The 20,792-nt window shown below is 31.3% G+C and overlaps 2 protein-coding genes and 2 long non-coding RNA genes across 10 annotated transcripts in view; 1 reads left to right on the forward strand and 3 right to left on the reverse strand.

Annotated features, from left to right (window-relative positions):
- Positions 1-6,667: 6,667 nt before the first annotated feature.
- LOC145968889 (uncharacterized) lies at positions 6,668-13,576 on the reverse strand. 6 transcript variants are annotated; one of them, XM_083094762.1, is made up of 9 exons: positions 13,352-13,566; positions 9,868-10,438; positions 9,584-9,788; positions 9,011-9,409; positions 8,739-8,900; positions 7,465-7,641; positions 7,051-7,187; positions 6,893-6,955; positions 6,668-6,808 (listed from the first exon to the last, which is right to left on the reverse strand). In XM_083094762.1, exons 2-8 carry the CDS (start codon positions 9,922-9,924, stop codon positions 6,926-6,928), a joined length of 1,167 nt encoding a protein of 388 aa, XP_082950888.1. In that variant the 5' UTR covers positions 9,925-10,438; positions 13,352-13,566; the 3' UTR covers positions 6,668-6,808; positions 6,893-6,925. The 6 variants fall into 6 exon arrangements, with proteins under 6 accessions (XP_082950888.1, XP_082950889.1, XP_082950886.1 ...); XM_083094763.1 differs by lacking the exon at positions 9,868-10,438; XM_083094760.1 differs by lacking the exons at positions 6,668-6,808; positions 6,893-6,955; positions 7,051-7,187; ... (2 more) ...; positions 9,011-9,409; positions 9,584-9,788 and having other exon boundaries at positions 9,921-11,935; positions 13,203-13,576.
- Positions 13,577-15,394: 1,818 nt separating this feature from the next.
- LOC145968892 (uncharacterized) overlaps positions 15,395-20,792 on the forward strand; it is a 55,026-nt gene continuing 49,628 nt past the window's right edge. The window contains exons 1-3 of the long non-coding RNA XR_014437906.1: positions 15,395-15,544; positions 15,892-16,075; positions 16,197-16,442. This is a non-coding gene — a long non-coding RNA (uncharacterized LOC145968892). The remainder of the gene's footprint in view (positions 15,545-15,891; positions 16,076-16,196; positions 16,443-20,792) is intronic.
- On the reverse strand, positions 16,547-17,335 carry LOC145968893 (uncharacterized). 2 transcript variants are annotated; one of them, XR_014437907.1, is made up of 3 exons: positions 17,241-17,335; positions 16,710-16,893; positions 16,547-16,588 (listed from the first exon to the last, which is right to left on the reverse strand). It is a non-coding gene; the product is annotated as an uncharacterized LOC145968893 (long non-coding RNA). The 2 variants fall into 2 exon arrangements; XR_014437908.1 differs by having other exon boundaries at positions 16,570-16,584.
- On the reverse strand, positions 19,360-20,223 carry LOC145968891 (uncharacterized). The gene is made up of 4 exons (XM_083094765.1): positions 20,062-20,223; positions 19,873-19,983; positions 19,535-19,805; positions 19,360-19,435 (listed from the first exon to the last, which is right to left on the reverse strand). Exons 3-4 carry the CDS (start codon positions 19,799-19,801, stop codon positions 19,394-19,396), a joined length of 309 nt encoding a protein of 102 aa, XP_082950891.1. The 5' UTR covers positions 19,802-19,805; positions 19,873-19,983; positions 20,062-20,223; the 3' UTR covers positions 19,360-19,393.

Genomic DNA, 20,792 nt, shown 5'->3' on the forward strand with positions numbered 1-20,792 from the left:
CTCGATGCGTATCGTACCAACTCAAACGGAATTGTTTACACCATACATTTAGTACGAACATAACATTTGATACGCGTATCAAACGGTCGGTGTAAACCAGGCCAATGGGAGCGCGGTGAATTAATGGCGTGCGGCGAAGCGGTGATTGGGGAGGGGAGGAGCAATCAGTGTGTAGGCGCGCGGCGAAGGCTCCTTCCCTCCCCAATCACCGCTTCGCCGCACGCCGCCCCATCCTTCACACTTCGGATGTGCGAAAAGTTTTCAGCCACCCTGTATATAGAGATATTTTATACAGAATGTTTCAAATAATGTTACGCGGTGTTTTCTATGAAACTTGACATCGTACAAAAAATTTTTCTTGCCTTTTCAGATTTTAACCCTTTCGTACCTCCGGCTTTCCCAAATGAGATGTGTTTCATATGAAGACAGTTTTATAGGTTTTTGAGAGTGCTGATTCCAAATTTACCATCAAAATTTAAATTCAAAATGGCAGATTCAAGATGGCGACTGTGAAAAGCTTAAATATCAATATATTTAAAATATAAGCTTAGATCTAGAAATTTCATTTTTTTAAATTTATATTATGTTTTTTCTTGAATATGCATACACACGTTCGATTCGTAGCGTTATTATACACTTCTTTTGCAAGCCGCGCATCTGCCGCGAGACGGATGCCCGTCGCATGCATCGTCCTATTTTGATTACACATATAAAAAATATAATATTTATCATAATAAAGTTGTAATCACATTTAAATAAAACTAAATTTATAATTAGCGCATAAATTCTATGATTTTTCGATTAATATACGGTTAATCTCCATTCTCTAAAAGTTTGATTTTTTGTAAAGTAAATAATTATATTTTATTGTAAACATTACATTTCAAAATGCGCGATTTTTTACATGTAGCTTGAACATTTTTCTTTAAAACAAGCCAAGTTAAAAGTCGATAGGATTATTTGTTTAAAAGTTATGATTTTTTTCGTAGGTGGGACATATATCCCTAGTAGCACACTTTATTGGAGCAATATTGGCTAACAATATACAGGGTAAGCCATTTTAATCTACGCACTGAAATATCTCAAAATCCATAAGTTTAAGACAAAAATGTTTCAGACAAAAGTTGTATGGTTTCGAGAGGGCCATAAGAGGATACCATTAGTTTGACCTTGAAGAGTCACCTGAAGGTCACGTGAAGGTCACCTCCAACTTTTTAAATGGGACACCCTATATGCTTTTGCACATTCTTGTAGCTCATCTCGAGAGCTTTCCAAAACACTATAATTAAATTAGTTTTCATTAAGCACTTTCCGAGTTATGAGGCTTGAAATCATTTCTTAATTTTACATAAACCATAAAATATCTAGTAAAATATATCATTTCTTAATTTTACATAAACCATAAAATATCTAGTAAAATATTCATTTTTCGATTATCTTACCTTAATACTTTTATGTACAAAATAATGAGAGGAATCAATTGGTGTAAAGAAAACACATAGTTATTTTTAAGAAAAAATATGTAATTTGCAATTAACAATTCCATATTTTTTCTTAAAAATAACTATGTGTTTTCTTTACACCAATTGATTCCTCTCATTATTTTGTACATAAAAGTATTAAGGTAAGATAATCGAGAAATGAATATTTTATTAGATATTTTATGGTTTATGTAAAATTGAGAAATTATTTCAAGCCTCATAACTCGGAAAGTACTTAATGAAAACTAACTTAATTATAGTGTTTTGGAAAGCTCTCGAAATGAGCTGCAAGAATATATAATAAAAAGTAGGCAGTTCTATTTAGAAAATTGAAGGTGACCTTCAAGTAACTATTTAAGGTCAAATTAATGACACCATCTTATGTCTCTTTTGAAACCATATAACTTTTGTCTGAAACATTTTTGCTGAAAATGCTTCGTTGAAGAATTTTCGAGGTGCGTTTTTTAAAATGGGACACCCTGTATGTATACAGGGTGTTCGGAAATTCAATCGCCAAATTTTCAGAGATTGTCGGGGGCACCATAAGAATCATTTTTTGCAAATGAACCTGGGGTCGGAAACGTGTCATTACATCGCTACGGCATACGGAGTGTTCGAAAGAGTCGGGACCTCGAAATATCACAAAAAATAGAAGTTTTACAAAAAATTGTTTCAAACAAAAGTTGTAGGGTGTAAAAAGGTCTATTTACTGGCGCCATGTGTTTGATCTTGGATGGCGTCGCCAAGATCACGACAAGGCCACTTTGAATTTTTGAAATGGAACCCTCCACTTTTTATTGCATATTCTTGTAGCCCTTCTCGAGACCTTTTCAAAGCACTAATTTTACCAACTTTAAGGAAGCTAAAATTCTCACGATTCAAATCGTTCATTACGATGAACCATGGGAACTCGCCACTCGATTTTCTATGTGGCCTAAATTATTAAGAGTAACCGCTTACGTTATTCGATTCACCTACAATTGTAGAATAACCCGCTCTGATAACTCCGAACAATCCACAGCTCTAACAGTCGAAGATTATCGCAGAGCTCGATTATATTGGATACGAACTATCCAATCGGAAACTCTGTCAACGGAATTAACGACACTGAGCAAAGGCAAAATGCCGTCTCCGAAAAGTAAATTGGCTGATCTAAACCCGTTTCTCGATTCTGACCACGTCATTCGAGTTGGTGGCCGATTACAAAATTCGAGGCTCTCATTTCAAGAGAGACATCCTATTCTATTAGCTCCTCATCCAATTGTAAGTCTCATAGTCCGTCATGTACACGCGCAGTCTCTTCACGCCGGTGTACAACTGACACTCGCAACACTTCGCCAGCAGTACTGGCTCCTCAAAGCTCGTTCAATCGTTAAACAAACAATACACCAATGTGTCCTTTGTACTCGGGAACGAGTCGCAGTTCCCTCGCAGTTAATGGGCAACCTGCCCTCGCCTCTCATCTCAGTATCAGCTCGCTCATTTCTCCATTGCGGTACTGACTACGTAGGGCCGGTATTAACTCGCACTTTATCAGGACGAGGCATAGCCTCACGGAAAGGGTACATCGCTCTCTTTATCTGCCTAGCTACTCGAGCTATTCATCTTGAATTAGTCAGTGACTATTCAACTCCAGCATTTCTCAATGCTTTTTCGCGTTTCTGTGCTCGTAGAGGGTTACCGTCAAACATGTACTCTGACAACGGCACCACTTTCGCTGGTGCTGATACACAACTAACAAAAGCGTACCAAGCTGCTCTTCGAGACCCAAAGTTCTCAAATCAAATCATTCCACCCCATGCCCCGCACGTCGGAGGGATATGGGAATCAGGCGTCCGAAGCGTAAAACATCACTTACGTCGCGTCCTCGGATCTCACACGTTAACTTTCGAGGAATTCACTACGCTTCTCTGTCGTATAGAAACTTGTCTTAATTCTAGGCCGATCGCGCCCCTCAAAGATACGTTAGACAACTATGAACCACTAACACCAGGGCATTTTTTAATCGGATCTGCCCTTACGTTAAATCCAGAACCTTCCTTATTGTCAATCAATGAAAATCGGCTATCGTAATGGCAGTTACTTCGACAATTAACCGAAAAATTTTGGAAAATCTGGCAGACTGATTATATTAATACGTTGCAGCAACGAAACAAATGGAAAAAAATGCAACCTTCTATTGAAGTCGGCAAGATGGTTCTAGTAAGAAGAAATCCTTTACTCCCGCCCTGTAAATGGGAACTAGGTCGGGTAACAAAATGTCATAAAGGATCTGATGGTCTAGTGCGCGTCGTAACGATACGAACCGCTCAATCGGAGTACAGGCGACCCTTAGGGAAATTTTGTATGCTTCCAATCGAAGCTGCCTCGTCAGCCTCCGACAAACTCGAAGAAAACGACCAGCTAAGGCTAAATTAAAAATTGTCTCTCTTGTCAAAAGTGTTAATCCGTTAACTTGTACACCGTATTCATTCACTATTCAAAAAGCGCTAGCTCTTATTTCTTTATGCGACAATAAAAATCATCGCTCAGGACACGAGTCCTCATGGCGGGCGGCGATTCCTTAATCTAAACTGCGAATCGCTCAAACCAACAAATTGTTTACCAAAGCTAAAAATATATTTCAAAACTACCGTTTCGAGGCGGGCGGTATGTTTAAGGTTCATAGCGAATCTAACACGAAAAGAAGACAAAGCCCTAAACGGATCGATAGCGCCATCAATGCGTGATAAGGGGCACCTCGATCCATATCTGCTATCCTTATTGCGCCAGGCGCCAGGACCTTCACGGCCGCGACGCGTGATCGTGTCCTGGCCAATAATCGCGTCGCGAAATCACGCGATACTACGTGCTAATCTCCGATAGGCTCAATCTGATCGTACGACTCTTCGTCCGAACCCCCTGACCGTAGGGGATGCTCCGCAGTCGTGGCAGTCACTCTCAGACCAACTAAATAAGTCTGTCGTTCGTCAAACTTTCTGGAGTTCCGCTCTCGCGATATCTAAACGAGTCCGTACTCGCAATTTTCGTTACGCGTTCGAATTCCGGTGAAGTCTGGGCAGTTCGGAAGTGCCTTACAAAAAAAACCAGTGATCGGATTGTGCCGCGGAGATTCCACAACGCGCGCAGTCACATTCCGCAAGGATCGGTCAGCCGGGCGCGAGTGCATAGTAGCAACGAGTGCCTCCATTCTTATATGAACGTTGAGCCACTTTCCTGTGACCTCGGACTCCACCACCCACCACGGTGAACAGTATCGCGGTCTCGCTCTATCTCAAGAGTCGATCCGCTGTCTCGCTCGCTCACGGCGAAAAGTATCGCGGTCTCGCTCTATCTCAAGTTGATCCGCTGTCTCGCTCGCTCACGGCGAAAAGTATCGCGGTCTCGCTCTATCTCAAGAGTCGATCCGCTGTCTTGCTCGCTCTCGCGACCAATGCCGCGACTACGCTCGCGCTAAAGTGTTCCGAAATAATTAGTGTGATAATTGTGAACTTGTGACGATAACTTTTTTTGTGAAAAACGACTATCTGAGTTACTAAACTGATGTTTTTTTTGTGATTGAATTATTAGTCAATTGGTGTCATTCCCTTCTCACTCCTCCTTTCCCGATACCCTGTCGGGTATGTGCCGGTGTTCAACGTGCGGAGCAATCCCGCACAATTGTTATGTTTTAGTTTTTCTAACAGTGAGCGGCACACAATTTTTATAATTTCGAATATGCTTATCACAATAAAACAAATTTACTAACAATTACAAAGTTAATAATTTTAAATTTATAATTTAGTTTATAGTTTATAATAAGATCTAAGATATTTTTTATTTTATATAATTTATTTATAAACTTTCCCTGGTGAAAATTAAACGCTTCTCGAAGTGTCAAAGAAGCGTAAACGAACAGAATAAACGCTTCTTAGAAGCTTCATTGACTTCCCATTATCTCTTCGCGATTAAATCTTCATGCATATTTCTCGAACGCTCCATAAAGTGTGTACGAAGCATTCCGTTACGCTTCCATTACGCTTTAATATTTCATTTACGTTTCCCAAACGCTCCATCCCAAGGAGAACAGAAATGTCAAAATGATATCAAATTGATGTATAAATATGGTCAAATTTTAGTTCGTCAAAATGACATCAAATTGTATAAAATTTTGATGTTGTCTTGATGTTCACAATGACGTAATTTTGACATTCCTTTTTGACTGTTCAAAATTATTGCTAGAGACATTAAGATAGTAATTAATAAACATATTTGACTGTTTATGATACATTTATTATTAATATCACAAATAATATTACATGTTACAAATAATATCATTTATAAACGTTATTATTGCACAGTAATAGTAGAATATATTAAAGTAGTTAATATTAAAGTATATAGTAGAGAATATAAATATCACTTTTAAAAACATTGCACAGTAAAAATTATTATTCTTTCATTTACGTTGACCAGAAGTATTCAACCAGCGCTTCATAGACTCCTCAGCTGTTTTCAATGATTCATTTTTAAAACGACTCATTATGGCACCTAAACAGAAATGGACAAGAAATAAAAAAGTGATCTTTTAATTTTATTGCAATTATATTGAATATTGTGTTAAGTTAAAAACGAAAAATCACGTAAGTCTTTCTAGCAATTCTTTGATTTCTTTGATCACTGAAATAAATTAATTTGCAAGAAAAAGAAAGGAAAAGTTCATGTAATCTCTCGTTTTTCATAATTTAATACATGACAATGATTAATCAGAGGACTTAATATCTTAAAAATAAGAAAAAATTATAGAAAAACTTACAAAACAAAGCTTCTTTGATTCTAGTTCCATAAAAAGAGATTTTCACTCCCTTAGTTCCTTTCCAACTAATTTGTCTTGCAAGCTCATTGTGTAATACGATGGACATGAGACGAATAGCAGCATTCCACTGGTCAGAATCATCAACAATATGTGCATTAAGGTAGTTGATCTGAAATAAACAAATATCTTCAACAAGCTGACTTTTAAAGAAAGAAATAAATGCTAAAAAGAAGAGTTCATATATTGTAGAAAATATATAAATAATAATACCCAATATATAAATAATAATACCCAAAAAGATCAACTATACTTACAAATTGAGAAAAAGCAACTTTATCTTTTAAAAATTCGTTAAATGTTTGAAATGACTTCTCATCTCGCAATGGAAGGGGGGAGCAATTTTCAGGTCTCTCTATCACAGCTTCTCCAGGAAATATTTCATTTAAGATGCGACGTTGGTTCATTAGTACTATGTCAAGCTTACTTGATACATCTCGAAGCAAATCTCTATCAAGATTAGATACAACCGGTCCTACGAAAATATTAATTAATGATCAGAAAATGTATCATACGTAATAACTGCAGTTATATAAATTAGTACAAAAAAAATCATTACCATGAAGCTTCTTCAAATAGCTTAATGTCGTCGTCAGCAAATCACGATCTGCATTCGATAAACCTGAAATAAATATAATATATATTAATATATATTAGGAAAAAAGTAATGTGCAAAACCACTTCTCAAAAGTGAGATTATTGGAAAAATCATATTACCTTGCAATGGTGGTGAATTTGGAGATGATCTATTGCTATTATCCATGGCGTTAAAGTTCTTTCTTCATCTCTTGAAACACTAGATTCACTTCTATCTTTTGTAAAATTCTCGTTGTAATCATTGTTGTTTTTATCATCTGAATCAAAATTAGAATTGTTATTTCTATTTCCATTAGTGATTGAATAAGACATAATAAAATGTAGTAAAAAAAATTCACAAATTATTTTATATTTATGAAATCAATTCATATAAAATTTTAACTTAATTTAAAAAAACTATACAATTGAGATATATATATATATATATATATATATATATATATATATTGCAAATGCAATATATACATATAATTCTAATTTAAATGCAAGTGCACTCAGAAAATTGTGATAGAAAAAAATGTTCAATTCACTTACAATCATCAAAGGCCGGAGATGACTTTTCTTTGTTATCGTCTCTTAAGAAAGCATTTTGTTTTCTCTTTGAGATATCATCATGTACATGTACAGACACAGTATTCGTCGAAGAACTGTCTGATATTACGGATTGTTCATTATAATCCAAAGTTAATTGAGATGAGCTTTTTTCAAAAACTGTAACAGTCCACAAAATCAATTATGCAAGAAACAAAAAAGAGAAACGGAATTTATATAATTTATATAATAATTAATACAAATATAATATAATACAATATATAATATATGTATATTATATATATATATATATATATATACAGGGTGACCCATTTTAACTTAGGCAGCCAAATAACTCGAAAAATAAGCAAGATAGAGAAAAATGTTTTAGACAAAAGTTGTATGGTTTCGAGGGGGCCATAAGATGGTATCATTGGTTTGACCTTGAAGAGTCATTTGAAGGTCACGTGAAGGTCACTTCAATTTTTTTAAATGGAATACCCTATATATTTTTGTACATTCTTGTAGCTTTTTTCGAGAGCTTTCCAAAACACTATAATTAAGTACCTTTCCGTTAAGTACTTTTTGAGTTATGATGCTTGAAATAATTTCTTAATTTTACATAAACCGTAAAATATCTTGTAAAATATTCATTTTTCGATTATCTTACCTTAATACTTTTATGTACAAAATAATGAGAGGAATCAATTGGTGTAAAGAAAACACATAGTTGTTTTTAAGAAAAAATATGGAATTGTTAATTGCAAATTACATATTTTTTCTTCGAAACAACTATGTGTTTTCTTTACACCAATTGATTCCTCTCATTATTTTGTACATAAAACTATTAAGGTAAGGTAATCGAAAAATGAATATTTTACAAGATATTTTACGGTTTATGTAAAATTAAGAAATTATTTCAAGCCTCATAACTCAAAAAGTACTTAACGAAAATGTACTTAATTATAGTGTTTTGGAAAGCTCTCGAGATGAGCTACAAGAATGTACAAAAATATATAGGATGTTCCATTTAAAAAAATTGAAGTGACCTTCACGTGACCTTCAAATGACTCTTCAAGGTCAAACCAATGATACCATCTTATGGCCCCCTCGAAACCATACAACTTTTGTCTAAAACATTTTTCTCTATCTTGCTTATTTTTCGAGTTATTTGGCTGCCTAAGTTAAAATGGGTCACCCTGTATATATATATATATATACAATATATATATAATTAACATGGAAAATCACTATTATTTAGAAATAAAGTAACTTACTATTAAAAGAATTACGACAATTTTCTTTGTTTAAATGTGAAACAATGTTGTGCAATTTATTGAGAGGTTTGGTTTTTTTTGATTGCGATGGCTCTGCGGTCACAAATTTTTCTGACATTTGTGTGTTACAGTCTTTAGGAGATAAATATTTTTCTTGTGTAACTAAAATGATAAAAAGACTGTAAGATTACAAAATTATAAAAGATTATAAAAAGATTGTTATTAAAATTATAGAAACAAAAATAACTCACGAAATAAGAATATGGACATACCCTTATTTTGTGAAGAATGCTGCTGTATCGGACTTTTGTTTGATGTATTAGTTGACTTTAAAAGGCTTGAAGATTTAACACGTGACTCATTACGAGAGAATAATTTTCCAACAGATGTTTCTTTTTGTTGACATATAGCTGATGTTTTCATAGATTTATTTTTAAGAAGTACTTTCAATTTATTTGAAAGACGAGAATCTGGTGCAGGTACTTCACTACTTGTACCATGAGGAACATTTGATAGAGACTCATCTACTTCTTCATCATTTGATGAAGATGATATGTATCTTCTGTTCTTCTTTCTTTTTCTTGGTTGAGTATAATCTGTTTCTGCTTCTGTTTGAGCAACTTCTCCCTCTAAAACAGTTTTGGCTGCTTTGAGAGCAGTATTGTAGGTACCTGCAAGTGAGAAAATGCGTAAAGATATAACATAAAATACACATAATACTGAAACTCATTTTTTAATGAAACAAAATGTAGTTACATTTTAAGTATATTGTATATTGGTACTAAAAGAACTTATATTCAAACACAAAATATATGATAATACATCTCCGAAAGTTACACACTTACTATAGTAATGATGAAATTGAAGATTATAAATATCCCAATCCTGTCCTGGATCTATTTTTGACATGACCAAACGAGTAGTTTTAAGCTTATCTTTTTTAGATGGATACTTGCATTTAGTATTATTATCAAATAACCATTTGGAAGGAATTACTTCTATTAGTGTTTGAGATTCATCACATGAATCATCAAATTCCACAACTGCGAACTGAAAAGAACAATAAAATATTAGGCTGCAAATCAATAACTTGTAAAATAAAATATAATTAAAAAATAAAAGTTCTTACTGGTATTCTACTGAGTGTTGCAATGTACAAGAGGAATGCATACAAATGTTTCCTCATTATCAGGAAAAAGAACACATTTACAAAGAAAATGTTTAATTTTATAAGCCGTTCTGTGACTTTGTAAACGAGATACTTTCATAATTCCAAGTTCAGAAGATGGGATAGGAAAATTATAATAATCTTCTTGTTCTATAAACTTATATCCTATTAGGAAAATTCGATTCTGAGGTGTTCGGATAACATTGTCCAAGATTACAATATCTCCACATTTAGTTTTAAAACAGCTGTTTGCTTCGTTCTTAGTAAGAGTAACATTATGTAAAACAACAGTCTGAAACTGTTCTCCCTCAAAATGGTTATCTCCATTATATTGATTTTTCAACAAAATTTTATTGGGCTCATCTGTCTTTTTTTTTTGTAACAAACCGTCCTTTGGTTTCTGCATCACGTCTAATTAATTGGTGTAAAGGCTTGTAAGTAGATCTCAAATGTCGTTTCATAATGCCCATAAAATTTTCATACTTAAAAGCACTAAATGATTCCAAACTTCCATGATTTCGGCATTCATCGACTAAATGAATTAAACAATGAACGTTATAAACAACGAAACATTTATCAAAAATCTGAGACGAGTGCTTTATAAATTCTTTTAAAATTTCTTGAGCAGCATTGAGCATAATTTGATTTTGCACTAGAGTTGGACTGGACAGTATATATATTCCACTATGTAGAAGTAAGTAATTCTTATATGTGTTAGGAGGTAGCGTGTTCTTAAAGATTCGCACACCATCGTACAATAAGATGCGCCTGAATTCTGTTGCTTTATACTTAGATATTTCATAAAAAGATCGAGGTCGACGATTGAATTCTATAGGTACCCAAGGACTACAACGTAACATTTCTAGAGACAATTGAGATTTAGCTCTGTTATTAATTTTGCCCCTTGTTACAATGATTCCAAAGAGAAACTGTAACCATCGCTTAAAAATTCCTGCATACACGAGATGCATCGGATCAAGCCTGAACGTGGACACCATTCCACATTGTAAATTCCGTTCTAAAGGTGAAGTGTACTTATGATGTTCTGGTTGATTTCTGTTTTTAAATGATTCATCCGTACGTAGAGATGCATTATCATATAAAAACACTTGACGATTTCTATGTCTAACACCTTTAACTGTGCATTTTTCACAGCAAAATGTACTGTTATGATTGTGAATGCCCTTAATAAATTGTCTAGCTGGGGCATCTAAAATATAATTACCTATACTAAAAGTAATATTTTCACCATTAAATTCATAACCATTAATAGTCAAATTTTTAACTTCTTCAATATAATCCGATAAATATCCTTCTAAATCATCAGGCTTTGAATGCCCATACCATACACCGTTTATAAAAGGAAATTTGTCACCATTAAGGCAACCTAAAATTGGCCAAAATTGATCATCTGCACTCTTATATAATTGAACACCATCGATATTAATATCCACTATAATTTGATTTTTATTTTGCAAATAGTCTTCAGTTAATATTTCATCAAGGTTAACTTTTATACCCTTATACCACATTAGACCTTGACCAACTTCTTTAATATTCACAGTACGAAGAGTATGAAGAATTGTTTTATATGATTTTGGCAAACCAGGGAAAATAACTCGCAATCCTGCTAAAAGCTTATCCATTTTTTTGAATGATACATCTCGAACACCCCATTCTGTTAAAAAGTTCAATAAATATGCCTCTATGTCATTAATAGGACGATCTCTCAAATATTCAATATTACATTCGTTTTCTGCTTCATCACTACTGCTGTGTTCACTATATTCAGCATCTTCAATTTCATGATTTGGTGGATTATGTAATACGTCTTCTACAATTAAATCATTATCCTGAACATTATGGTTTTCTTCAATGTGCACAGCAGGTAAAACATGAGAGGGATTAGAGCATGCTCCATCTAATATATTTTCCATCTCAATCAATTGATCCTCAATTTCAGCTTCACGGAAACGTTTAGCATTGGCTTTAGAAGCCTGAGCATATAATTTTCTTTTCATGACAAGATCTATAGCCCAAATTAAATTTATTAAACATTACAATTCATATAATTAAAAAGTAATTCATTTAAAGTTGAGTATGCGACTGTATATTTTGTGTTTATAAGCAAAAAATCAAATATATTAATAGGTGCATGCACCCAGATAGCAAAGTCTGTAGAAAGCATATCATGCCAAGTGTCTGCTATCAACTAATGTTAGCAAAACGGCTGCAAATTTGGTACTGAAGCTGTTATTACCAATTAAGTTGACAAATTGATGTCAAAACTCGAACAGAGTCTGCTCACAGAATCTGACGCAGATTGGTGGCAGAAACCAAGCAGAATCTGCTAACATGACTTGATATCAGATTGTCGGCAAAAATCAAGCAGAATCTGCGTGCGCGCAATTTGACTGCAGATTGACAGCAGAAGTGGAACAGGGTTTGCATGCGTGATCTGATGGCAAATTGGCAACAATCTGCATTTGATTCGATAGTTCCTTCGCTTACCGCTATGTGATGTATTTTCTCGCAATCAAATTTCTGTCAGAAATATATATAAAGTCGCTATTATTAATAAAAGATCAAAAATATAGTAACTATTTCTATCACTTTAATTTCTGATATGTGATACAAGCAGATAAGATTCAGAATATTAAACTGATTGGCATCAATAGGATAAATGGATAATTATTCATTTACTGCCTATTTGAAGCATAAAGGAAGAATTTAATTCTAAATAAATTATATCTCAAGTTTTATAAGTTAAATTTAATTATTTTCACCATTTACTTTATTATTAATTTAATTAAATTGAGTCCTTTACTATGTGAGATATAACTACGATATAACATATTACATATTATATGTTGTATTAGAAGAAAATTGTAATTAACCGATAACTCGCCGATAATAGTCTTATTTAACATCTGTAGTAATTAATTTTATTGTATTTATATTACTTATTTATATGAATGACCAGAAGCTGCAGATTCTGCTCGGGATCTGCTGCCAATCTGCCGTCAGATTACGCGCGCGCAGATCCTGCTCGGTTTCTGCCGACAATTTGACATCAAGTGATGTTAGCAGATCCTGCTCGGTTTTTGCTAATAATCTGCTGTCAGATTCTGTGAGCAGGTTTTGCTAGCAAATCGTGAGCCTATTGCGGACATAACGGATGCCAATCTGCTAGCAACTTTTGTGGAAATCTGTCGCCAATCTGCTGGCAAATTGCGCGCATTTTGCTTACCGGGCATTTTTTCTTAAAATTTAATAAAAACAAATTGAACATTTACCTTTTATTAATACTTATTATTTAGTGAAATGTTTATAGTGTTATCCTACATTATAATATTACCACCTCTCATTGATAAATAAATACATACAATATTAAACATTTGAGATCAAGTGTAATATAACCTATAAAAATGACAAAGTATTTTACCTCTTTCTTAGACTGTTTCGACATTTTAATTTTATCTTCTGTAGACCTCCCCCTTTTTCAACAATTAAAATTAAAATCACTTTTTAAAAAATCACTTCTTTATTATATAACTTCTGAAATCACTAATACGCCTTCAACAAAAATGTCTAGCGAACTTGCGAACAAGATCGTGCAAGCTCACTATCGCAAGTCGTACGTGTCGCACTGTCGCAATGCATTCGTGATATGCGCTAACAGCGCAGGTACGAAATATGAATACTATACAACTTTTCAATAACACGACACCGTACACTGAGCACTCACTAATAAAAAATTATATATATATATATATATATATATATATATATATATATATATTAAAAATAATAAATACTTTGAAAAAATAAAGTATATTCCACATTAAAATAAATTATTAATTAATTATTTTTTAATGATAAAAAATTATTATTGTATTAAAAGAAAAATAAATATAATTTGTCAATGTGTTATAACTGAAAAAAATAATTAAGACGCAAATTTAAGACGTAAGTCGCTTAAAATAATATTTTAATCAGCAATTCAGTTTTTAATCAGTAACTATAATAGACTCTTCTGCGAACTGCAACAATATCTGAATATGGAAAATGTTTACTTTTAAACATCTTTATAATAATAAGCATATATATACACAGCTGAGAAATATACATCACATTTTCTAAAAATTAAAAAGATCAAAATTAAGTCAATATAAAAAGTCATTTTTTAGTCATTTCCGAGATCGAGATTTCAATGATCAAAAAATGACATAAATTTGGTCAATATGACGTCAAATTGACATCATTTTGACATTTCTGTTCTCCTTGGGATAAAATGTGAACGAAACACTCCAATACGCTTCCTGTACATTCAATGATTGACATTTTAGTAACTCTTCATTTACACTTCCTAAACGCTCCATAAAATGTGAACGAAGCACTCCAATACGCTTCATATACACTTCAATGATTGATTGACTTAGAAACTCTTCATCCACATTTCTTCAACGCTTAAACACTGCACAAAACATGTATGAAATATTTCCCTTACACTTTAACAATTTAAAGAAATATTTTTAAGGACGTCAAAGTTTCGCGCGAGCACGCAAGGATCTGTTAGTTCGTTCGTTTACCGTTACGCGACGTGCGATGCGCTATCTTTCTCGTATTTAAGTTTAGTTATGAAAATTATATAAAGTTTACAAAGAGTAACAAATAAGATTAAAGATATTTCTGATCTCGATGCAGGAGCTTCATATATTAAATTGATTTTATAAGTCGGACAAGTAAATGTCTAGCGAATAAACGAAAATAATCCGTTTATTTCCTATTTACAATGTAAAGTGCAATATTAACGGTACAGTATAAATATAGTAGAGTATAAACATTTGATTCGTATTCGCCAATAAGTTTGATGACATTTCATTTACGTTCTTTAAAAATTATATTAGATATTTCATTCATGTTTGTCGGAGAGTTCGATAACGTTTCGTTTACGTTCCTTAAGGCCCAATTCCACAACTCACTTTAACCGAAGTTTAACTCGTTAAAGGAGGATTTACATTGCGTCCAATGTCCGATGTATGACGTCCGATTGGATACAGTGAGCTTTGGGCGCAATGTAAATCCTCCTTTAACTAGAGACCCTCTAATCAGATTCGTATTAAGTTAGCCGGAAATTTTTCAGCCAACCAAAAATCTCCTTATGGAATCGTTTGTATTTCGTATGAAGATGTTTGAAGTGTGATTAAAAACGTTTGTGAGTAATTAGAATAATTATAAAAAATTAATCATTTTTACAGTATGTAGTTAGCCAACATAACTAAATATTAAAAATTCTCCTTATGAATCGTTTGTATTTCGTGTGAAGAGTTTTGAAGTATAATTAAAAAGGTTTGTGAGTCATTCGTTTAATTTTAATTAAATTTTTTTATATTGTGAAGTTAGCCGGAAGCTATATAAAATGGACGCCGTCCTGTGATTGGTCGATTTGCTTATGGTAAATACTAAAATTTTCTCATGTGTACTGACTTTAAGTGTAAGCAAAACGAGCAAATTTATCTCTTTTGTAACTTTTAATCCATGACTAATTTATTATTAATTCCGCATAATCGCATAATATATCATGGATCGTGGATGAGCGTAGATAATTGAAATATGTTTTTCTACCAATAAATAAGTAAATCTTTTATAATTGTTTTATAATGTAGTCATCATTCAGAAAATGATCACAATTTGTGATTATGTATTTAATTGTTATTTTATATTCGCTTTCAAATAATAAACTATATAATAATAAAATTTATATAAAAAGATGGTAATATATGTAATCCAATTAATTATAATTGACAAAATAATTTCTTGTGAAAAAATAAGAGTAAAAAATATAGAAGAATTTTTTTTATAGCTTGTATAAAAAATCAGTTTTATGCTAAGTATATTATAATTTTCTGGACTGTAGTAATATTTAATATATAATTTTTGCTATATAAATATATATTTCTGATATAAAATCTATTTCTACAGATAGTAAGATCGGCTGAGTTATGTCACAGAATATCAGAAGGCTTACATCAAAATGCGAGAGAGAAGAGATGGCATATATCAATATGAATCCATTGCTGATGTTGTAAGAGCAAAAATAGATATCTCTGTAGATTTTATTATTTTTGCATCCGAAAACTTGAAAGTTGCCCATGCCTTATCGGAAGTAAGTCTTCTTTTGTATTTTCAAATATATATAAGCGCACATTTTTAGCATATTCTTTTATGTTATCATTTTTTTTGTTAATTATTATTGATTACTTTGTTAATTATTGTCAATTTTTCAGATAGAAGCTAATATAGCCATAATAGATGAATACTACATAATATCTGGTGCAACTTGTTGTAGTAAATTGTAATGGAATCCGTAATGTTATGGGATTGATTCATAAATCAAAAGCACTTTGTCACAAATACAATATTCGTTTTCTCTCTGCCAATGTTTTCGTCAGAATTTTTATGTATATTATCGATCAAAACTTTTCATCACAATCATTTCACTCAAGCATTACCTGGACATGAAAAACAGAAATGTAATATTTTATTGTAGTATTGTATTAATATTACATATGTGTATATATATATATATATATATATATATATATATATATATATATATATATTACATTTCTGTTTTTATTATGTAGTATTCATCTATTATGGCTATATTAGCTTCTATCTGAAAAATTGACAATAATTAACAAAGTAATCAATAATAATTAACAAAAAAAATGATAACATAAAAGAATATGCTAAAAATGTGCGCTTATATATATTTGAAAATACAAAAGAAGACTTACTTCCGATAAGGCATGGGCAACTTTCAAGTTTTCGGATGCAAAAATAATAAAATCTACAGAGATTTCTATTTTTGCTCTTACAACATCAGCAATGGATTCATATTGATATATGCCATCTCCTCTCTCTCGCATTTTGATGTAAGCCTTCTGATATTCTGTGACATAACTCAGCCGATCTTACTATCTGTAGAAATAGATTTTATATCAGAAATATATATTTATATAGCAAAAATTATATATTAAATATTACTACAGTCCAGAAAATTATAATATACTTAGCATAAAACTGATTTTTTATACAAGCTATAAAAAAAATTCTTCTATATTTTTTACTCTTATTTTTTCACAAGAAATTATTTTGTCAATTATAATTAATTGGATTACATATATTACCATCTTTTTATATAAATTTTATTATTATATAGTTTATTATTTGAAAGCGAATATAAAATAACAATTAAATACATAATCACAAATTGTGATCATTTTCTGAATGATGACTACATTATAAAACAATTATAAAACATTTACTTATTTATTGGTAGAAAAACATATTTCAATTATCTACGCTTATCCACGATCCATGATATATTATGCGATTATGCGGAATTAATAATAAATTAGTCATGGATTAAAAGTTACAAAAGAGATAAATTTGCTCGTTTTGCTTACACTTAAAGTCAGTACACATGAGAAAATTTTAGTATTTACCATAAGCAAATCGACCAATCACAGGACGGCGTCCATTTTATATAGCTTCCGGCTAACTTCACAATATAAAAAAATTTAATTAAAATTAAACGAATGACTCACAAACCTTTTTAATTATACTTCAAAACTCTTCATACGAAATACAAACGATTCATAAGGAGAATTTTTAATATTTAGTTATGTTGGCTAACTACATACTGTAAAAATAATTAATTTTTTATAATTATTCTAATTACTCACAAACGTTTTTAATCACACTTCAAACATCTTCATACGAAATACAAACGATTCCATAAGGAGATTTTTGGTTGGCTGAAAAATTTCCGGCTAACTTAATACGAATTCTAATCAGAGTCTGGACATAAGTAGGTTAGGTTAGATTGTCCGACATTTTTCTTCAAAATCCTGAGAGAGAGAGAGAAATATGTGCTACTTTACTCTCTCTTAGTTAATGTCTCATAACCTCTTATTTATACTGCGCATATGAGTGTAAAGTAATAAATAATGGTTGGATGTGCGGCAGAATTTTATTAATTAATCGTAAATATTACGATAGCAAATCGATGATGATGCATCATAGTTTAAAATAAAATAATGTATTACTTTTTACATGTATAATATAAATAATTAATATATACAATAAATATTTTTTATGATATGTATATGTATATATATATGTTACTTATTTCCTATTTCTTATTATTTTTTTAACTATTAATTGATTACTTCAATTTAATTACTATCAAAGTTTATATTTTCAACTCACTCACTCTCTCACTCACTCACTCACTCTCTCACTCACTCACTCACTCTCTCTCTCTCTCTCGTAATGTTTAAAAACATTTTTTTTATTCTGTTATTCAGATTGTTATTTTTTATATATTTAAACTCAATCAAATTTTTTTCTATACCTTTTTATATGTAAGAGATTATTCTAAACAAACTGCAAAGTTAATAATATTAAAACAAATTAAATAAGAAAAATTAAAATTTCCATGTATTTTTTTAAATATTTAATAATTTATTATATTTGATAGCAATAGAAATTCCATAAAACTGGCGCGAATTGAAGAAAAATGGCGGACCAATCAGAGCTTGCTATCTTATGTCCAGACCATAGACATAGTAAGTATAGACCGAGCATCCATTGTATAAGCGTTAAGTATACGAAAAGAAAGACAAAAGATGTAAGATGAGTTTCTTTCTCTCTCTTACATCATCGTAGTAGGGAGAGCCTGCGCAATAGAATCTGCGCAATCTGATTTAAATACTCAGACGACGCTAATGTAGTATAACAATTATAATTAATTATAATTAATAAAAAATCACAATTGGCATTTAATTTCGGACACATTACAACATATACTGAAAGCTGATAGAATATTTCTTCTAAAAATAACATAACATTTTTTTCTTTTAGAATATTTCGTAACTGTCGTTTATTATTAATATATAGGAACATTAAAAAAATCAAGTCATAATTTGCCTAAATAATAATCATTATTTATTGACCTTGAAACAGAGTTAATTTATTATTACGCATTCTTAGCCTATTAACATTATTTTGAAATTGTTCACTTTCATAATGTAAACGTACTTCTAAAAACTTTTTTAAAATTAACTTAATAACTTGGCGGCGATGATCAAATAACGGAGATTGATCTAACATATGAGAATCATCAACAAAAATTTTAGTTGGCATAAAACAAAAACATTGACAAATTAAATATTCTATAATATTTTTCTTTGAAAATAAAATGCTTCTATTATGCCTCAAAATTTTCTCAGCCACTTCACATATATTAATTGCCCGTTTATTATTTGCCCTTATAGTTGATTGCTCTGTTAAATATAAAACAGGAATAGATAGAGCATCGTACATCATGATTAGTATAAAATAATAGAAAAAGCAAAAACTATTAAAACATCAAAGTTTTTCCAACCTTGAAGGTCGTTGACATTTCTTTAAGAATTTATTGTTGAGTGAAGTTTGCTGACTCCATAGTTGGATCTGTCTTTATAAAAAAAATCTTTTATAAAAAAAAGTTTATTTTTATCTTTGTTAATCTTATTTTTATCTTTAATGAATAAAATATTTTAGCATTATTACTTACTTTTATAGCATCTATACTACTATTTGTTAATAAGCGCTTATTTCCCAGAGATTTCAATAAGCTTTCTAAATTGCCAATTTTTTTTCTAAAACGTTGGCATGTTTCCATAAGAAATTTATTTTTCATCCTACTATATATTGTTGACCTGACAAATGTATTCCACGCCTCATCAGATGTAAAGTTGCTTCTTGTTAAAGTTGCAACTTTATTATTTGGAAGATTCAAATAAATTTTTTTATGTGGCACATTTTCATTACAGATATCCATTTGCCTATAATTAAACAATTTCTTGAATAAAATTAAATTGACATATGTAATCACTACTTATAAATACGTACACATTACTAATTTTCCTCTTTCTAATAACAGTATTCGTGTTTTGATTTAAACAGTTTTCGTCTTCATAATCATTTATCTGCTCATTTATTTCCCTGTGTGCTAAACTGTTTCTAAACAAAAGTATAAGATTTAATATTAAATGTATAAATAACTCCATTAATTCTAAATAATGATAAATTGATATTTACCTATTCTCCTTATTAGGTATTGCAATTGAAAGTAGACGTTTCCTTTTTGTAGTGTCATGATTAAAATCATTTCTAGAAAAATGATCACTACAAATACGAGCAGATGAATAACTGACAATTTTACCAATTGCTTCAAACCATTTCTGTTTAAGGTCTGCATTTTTCGGAAAGATAAAAAATATATTTTTAGTTAGTATTTTTAAGAAAATATTTTTGAAATATTTTAATTTGAATGTGTTCTTAATAATTTATATGCATACAATTTTTTATATACTCATTAAGAAAAATTTACCAATGAAATGTACGATTTTCGTTTGGATTTGTTTCTTTCCCGCAGACACAACACGCATTAACCATTTTAAATATTTTAAGATTAATGTTCACTGCTTATAAAAACCATCACACAATGTTTGGTTTTGTATTTTATAGCGCAATAGGGGAAACGAACCGGCGCGAGGAGAAGTGCTCCCCACTTCTCCGACATTGAAAAGAGAAAGAAACTCATCTTATATCTTTTGTCTCTCTTTTCGTATACTTAACGCTTATATAATGCTCGGTCTATACTTACTATGTCTATGGTCCAGACTCTCCCAAGGAGAACAAAAAGTCACCATAACATCAAAATGATATCATTTTGACTTCAAAACGTCAATTTCATATCAAGACTCCCTGCAGTGACGTCAAAATGATGTCATTGTGACCTGCGTGGACATTTTATTAGAAAAAAAAAT

Source organism: Camponotus vicinus, unplaced genomic scaffold, assembly GCF_025532165.1.
Source record: "Camponotus vicinus isolate PSW18456_S1 unplaced genomic scaffold, iyCamVici1.0 SCAF_3, whole genome shotgun sequence".
NCBI lineage: Eukaryota > Metazoa > Arthropoda > Insecta > Hymenoptera > Formicidae > Camponotus > Camponotus vicinus.

Bases quoted from the DNA above. Each gene is read 5' to 3' on its own strand.
- LOC145968889 (XM_083094760.1), bottom strand. From the start codon at position 11,927: ATGAAAAGAAAATTATATGCTCAGGCTTCTAAAGCCAATGCTAAACGT.
- LOC145968891 (XM_083094765.1), bottom strand. From the start codon at position 19,801: ATGGATATCTGTAATGAAAATGTGCCACATAAAAAAATTTATTTGAAT. The intron at 19,436-19,534 runs GTAAGTAATAAT...TTTTTTATAAAG, and splicing joins GTAGTATAGATGCTATAAAA to ACAGATCCAACTATGGAGTC.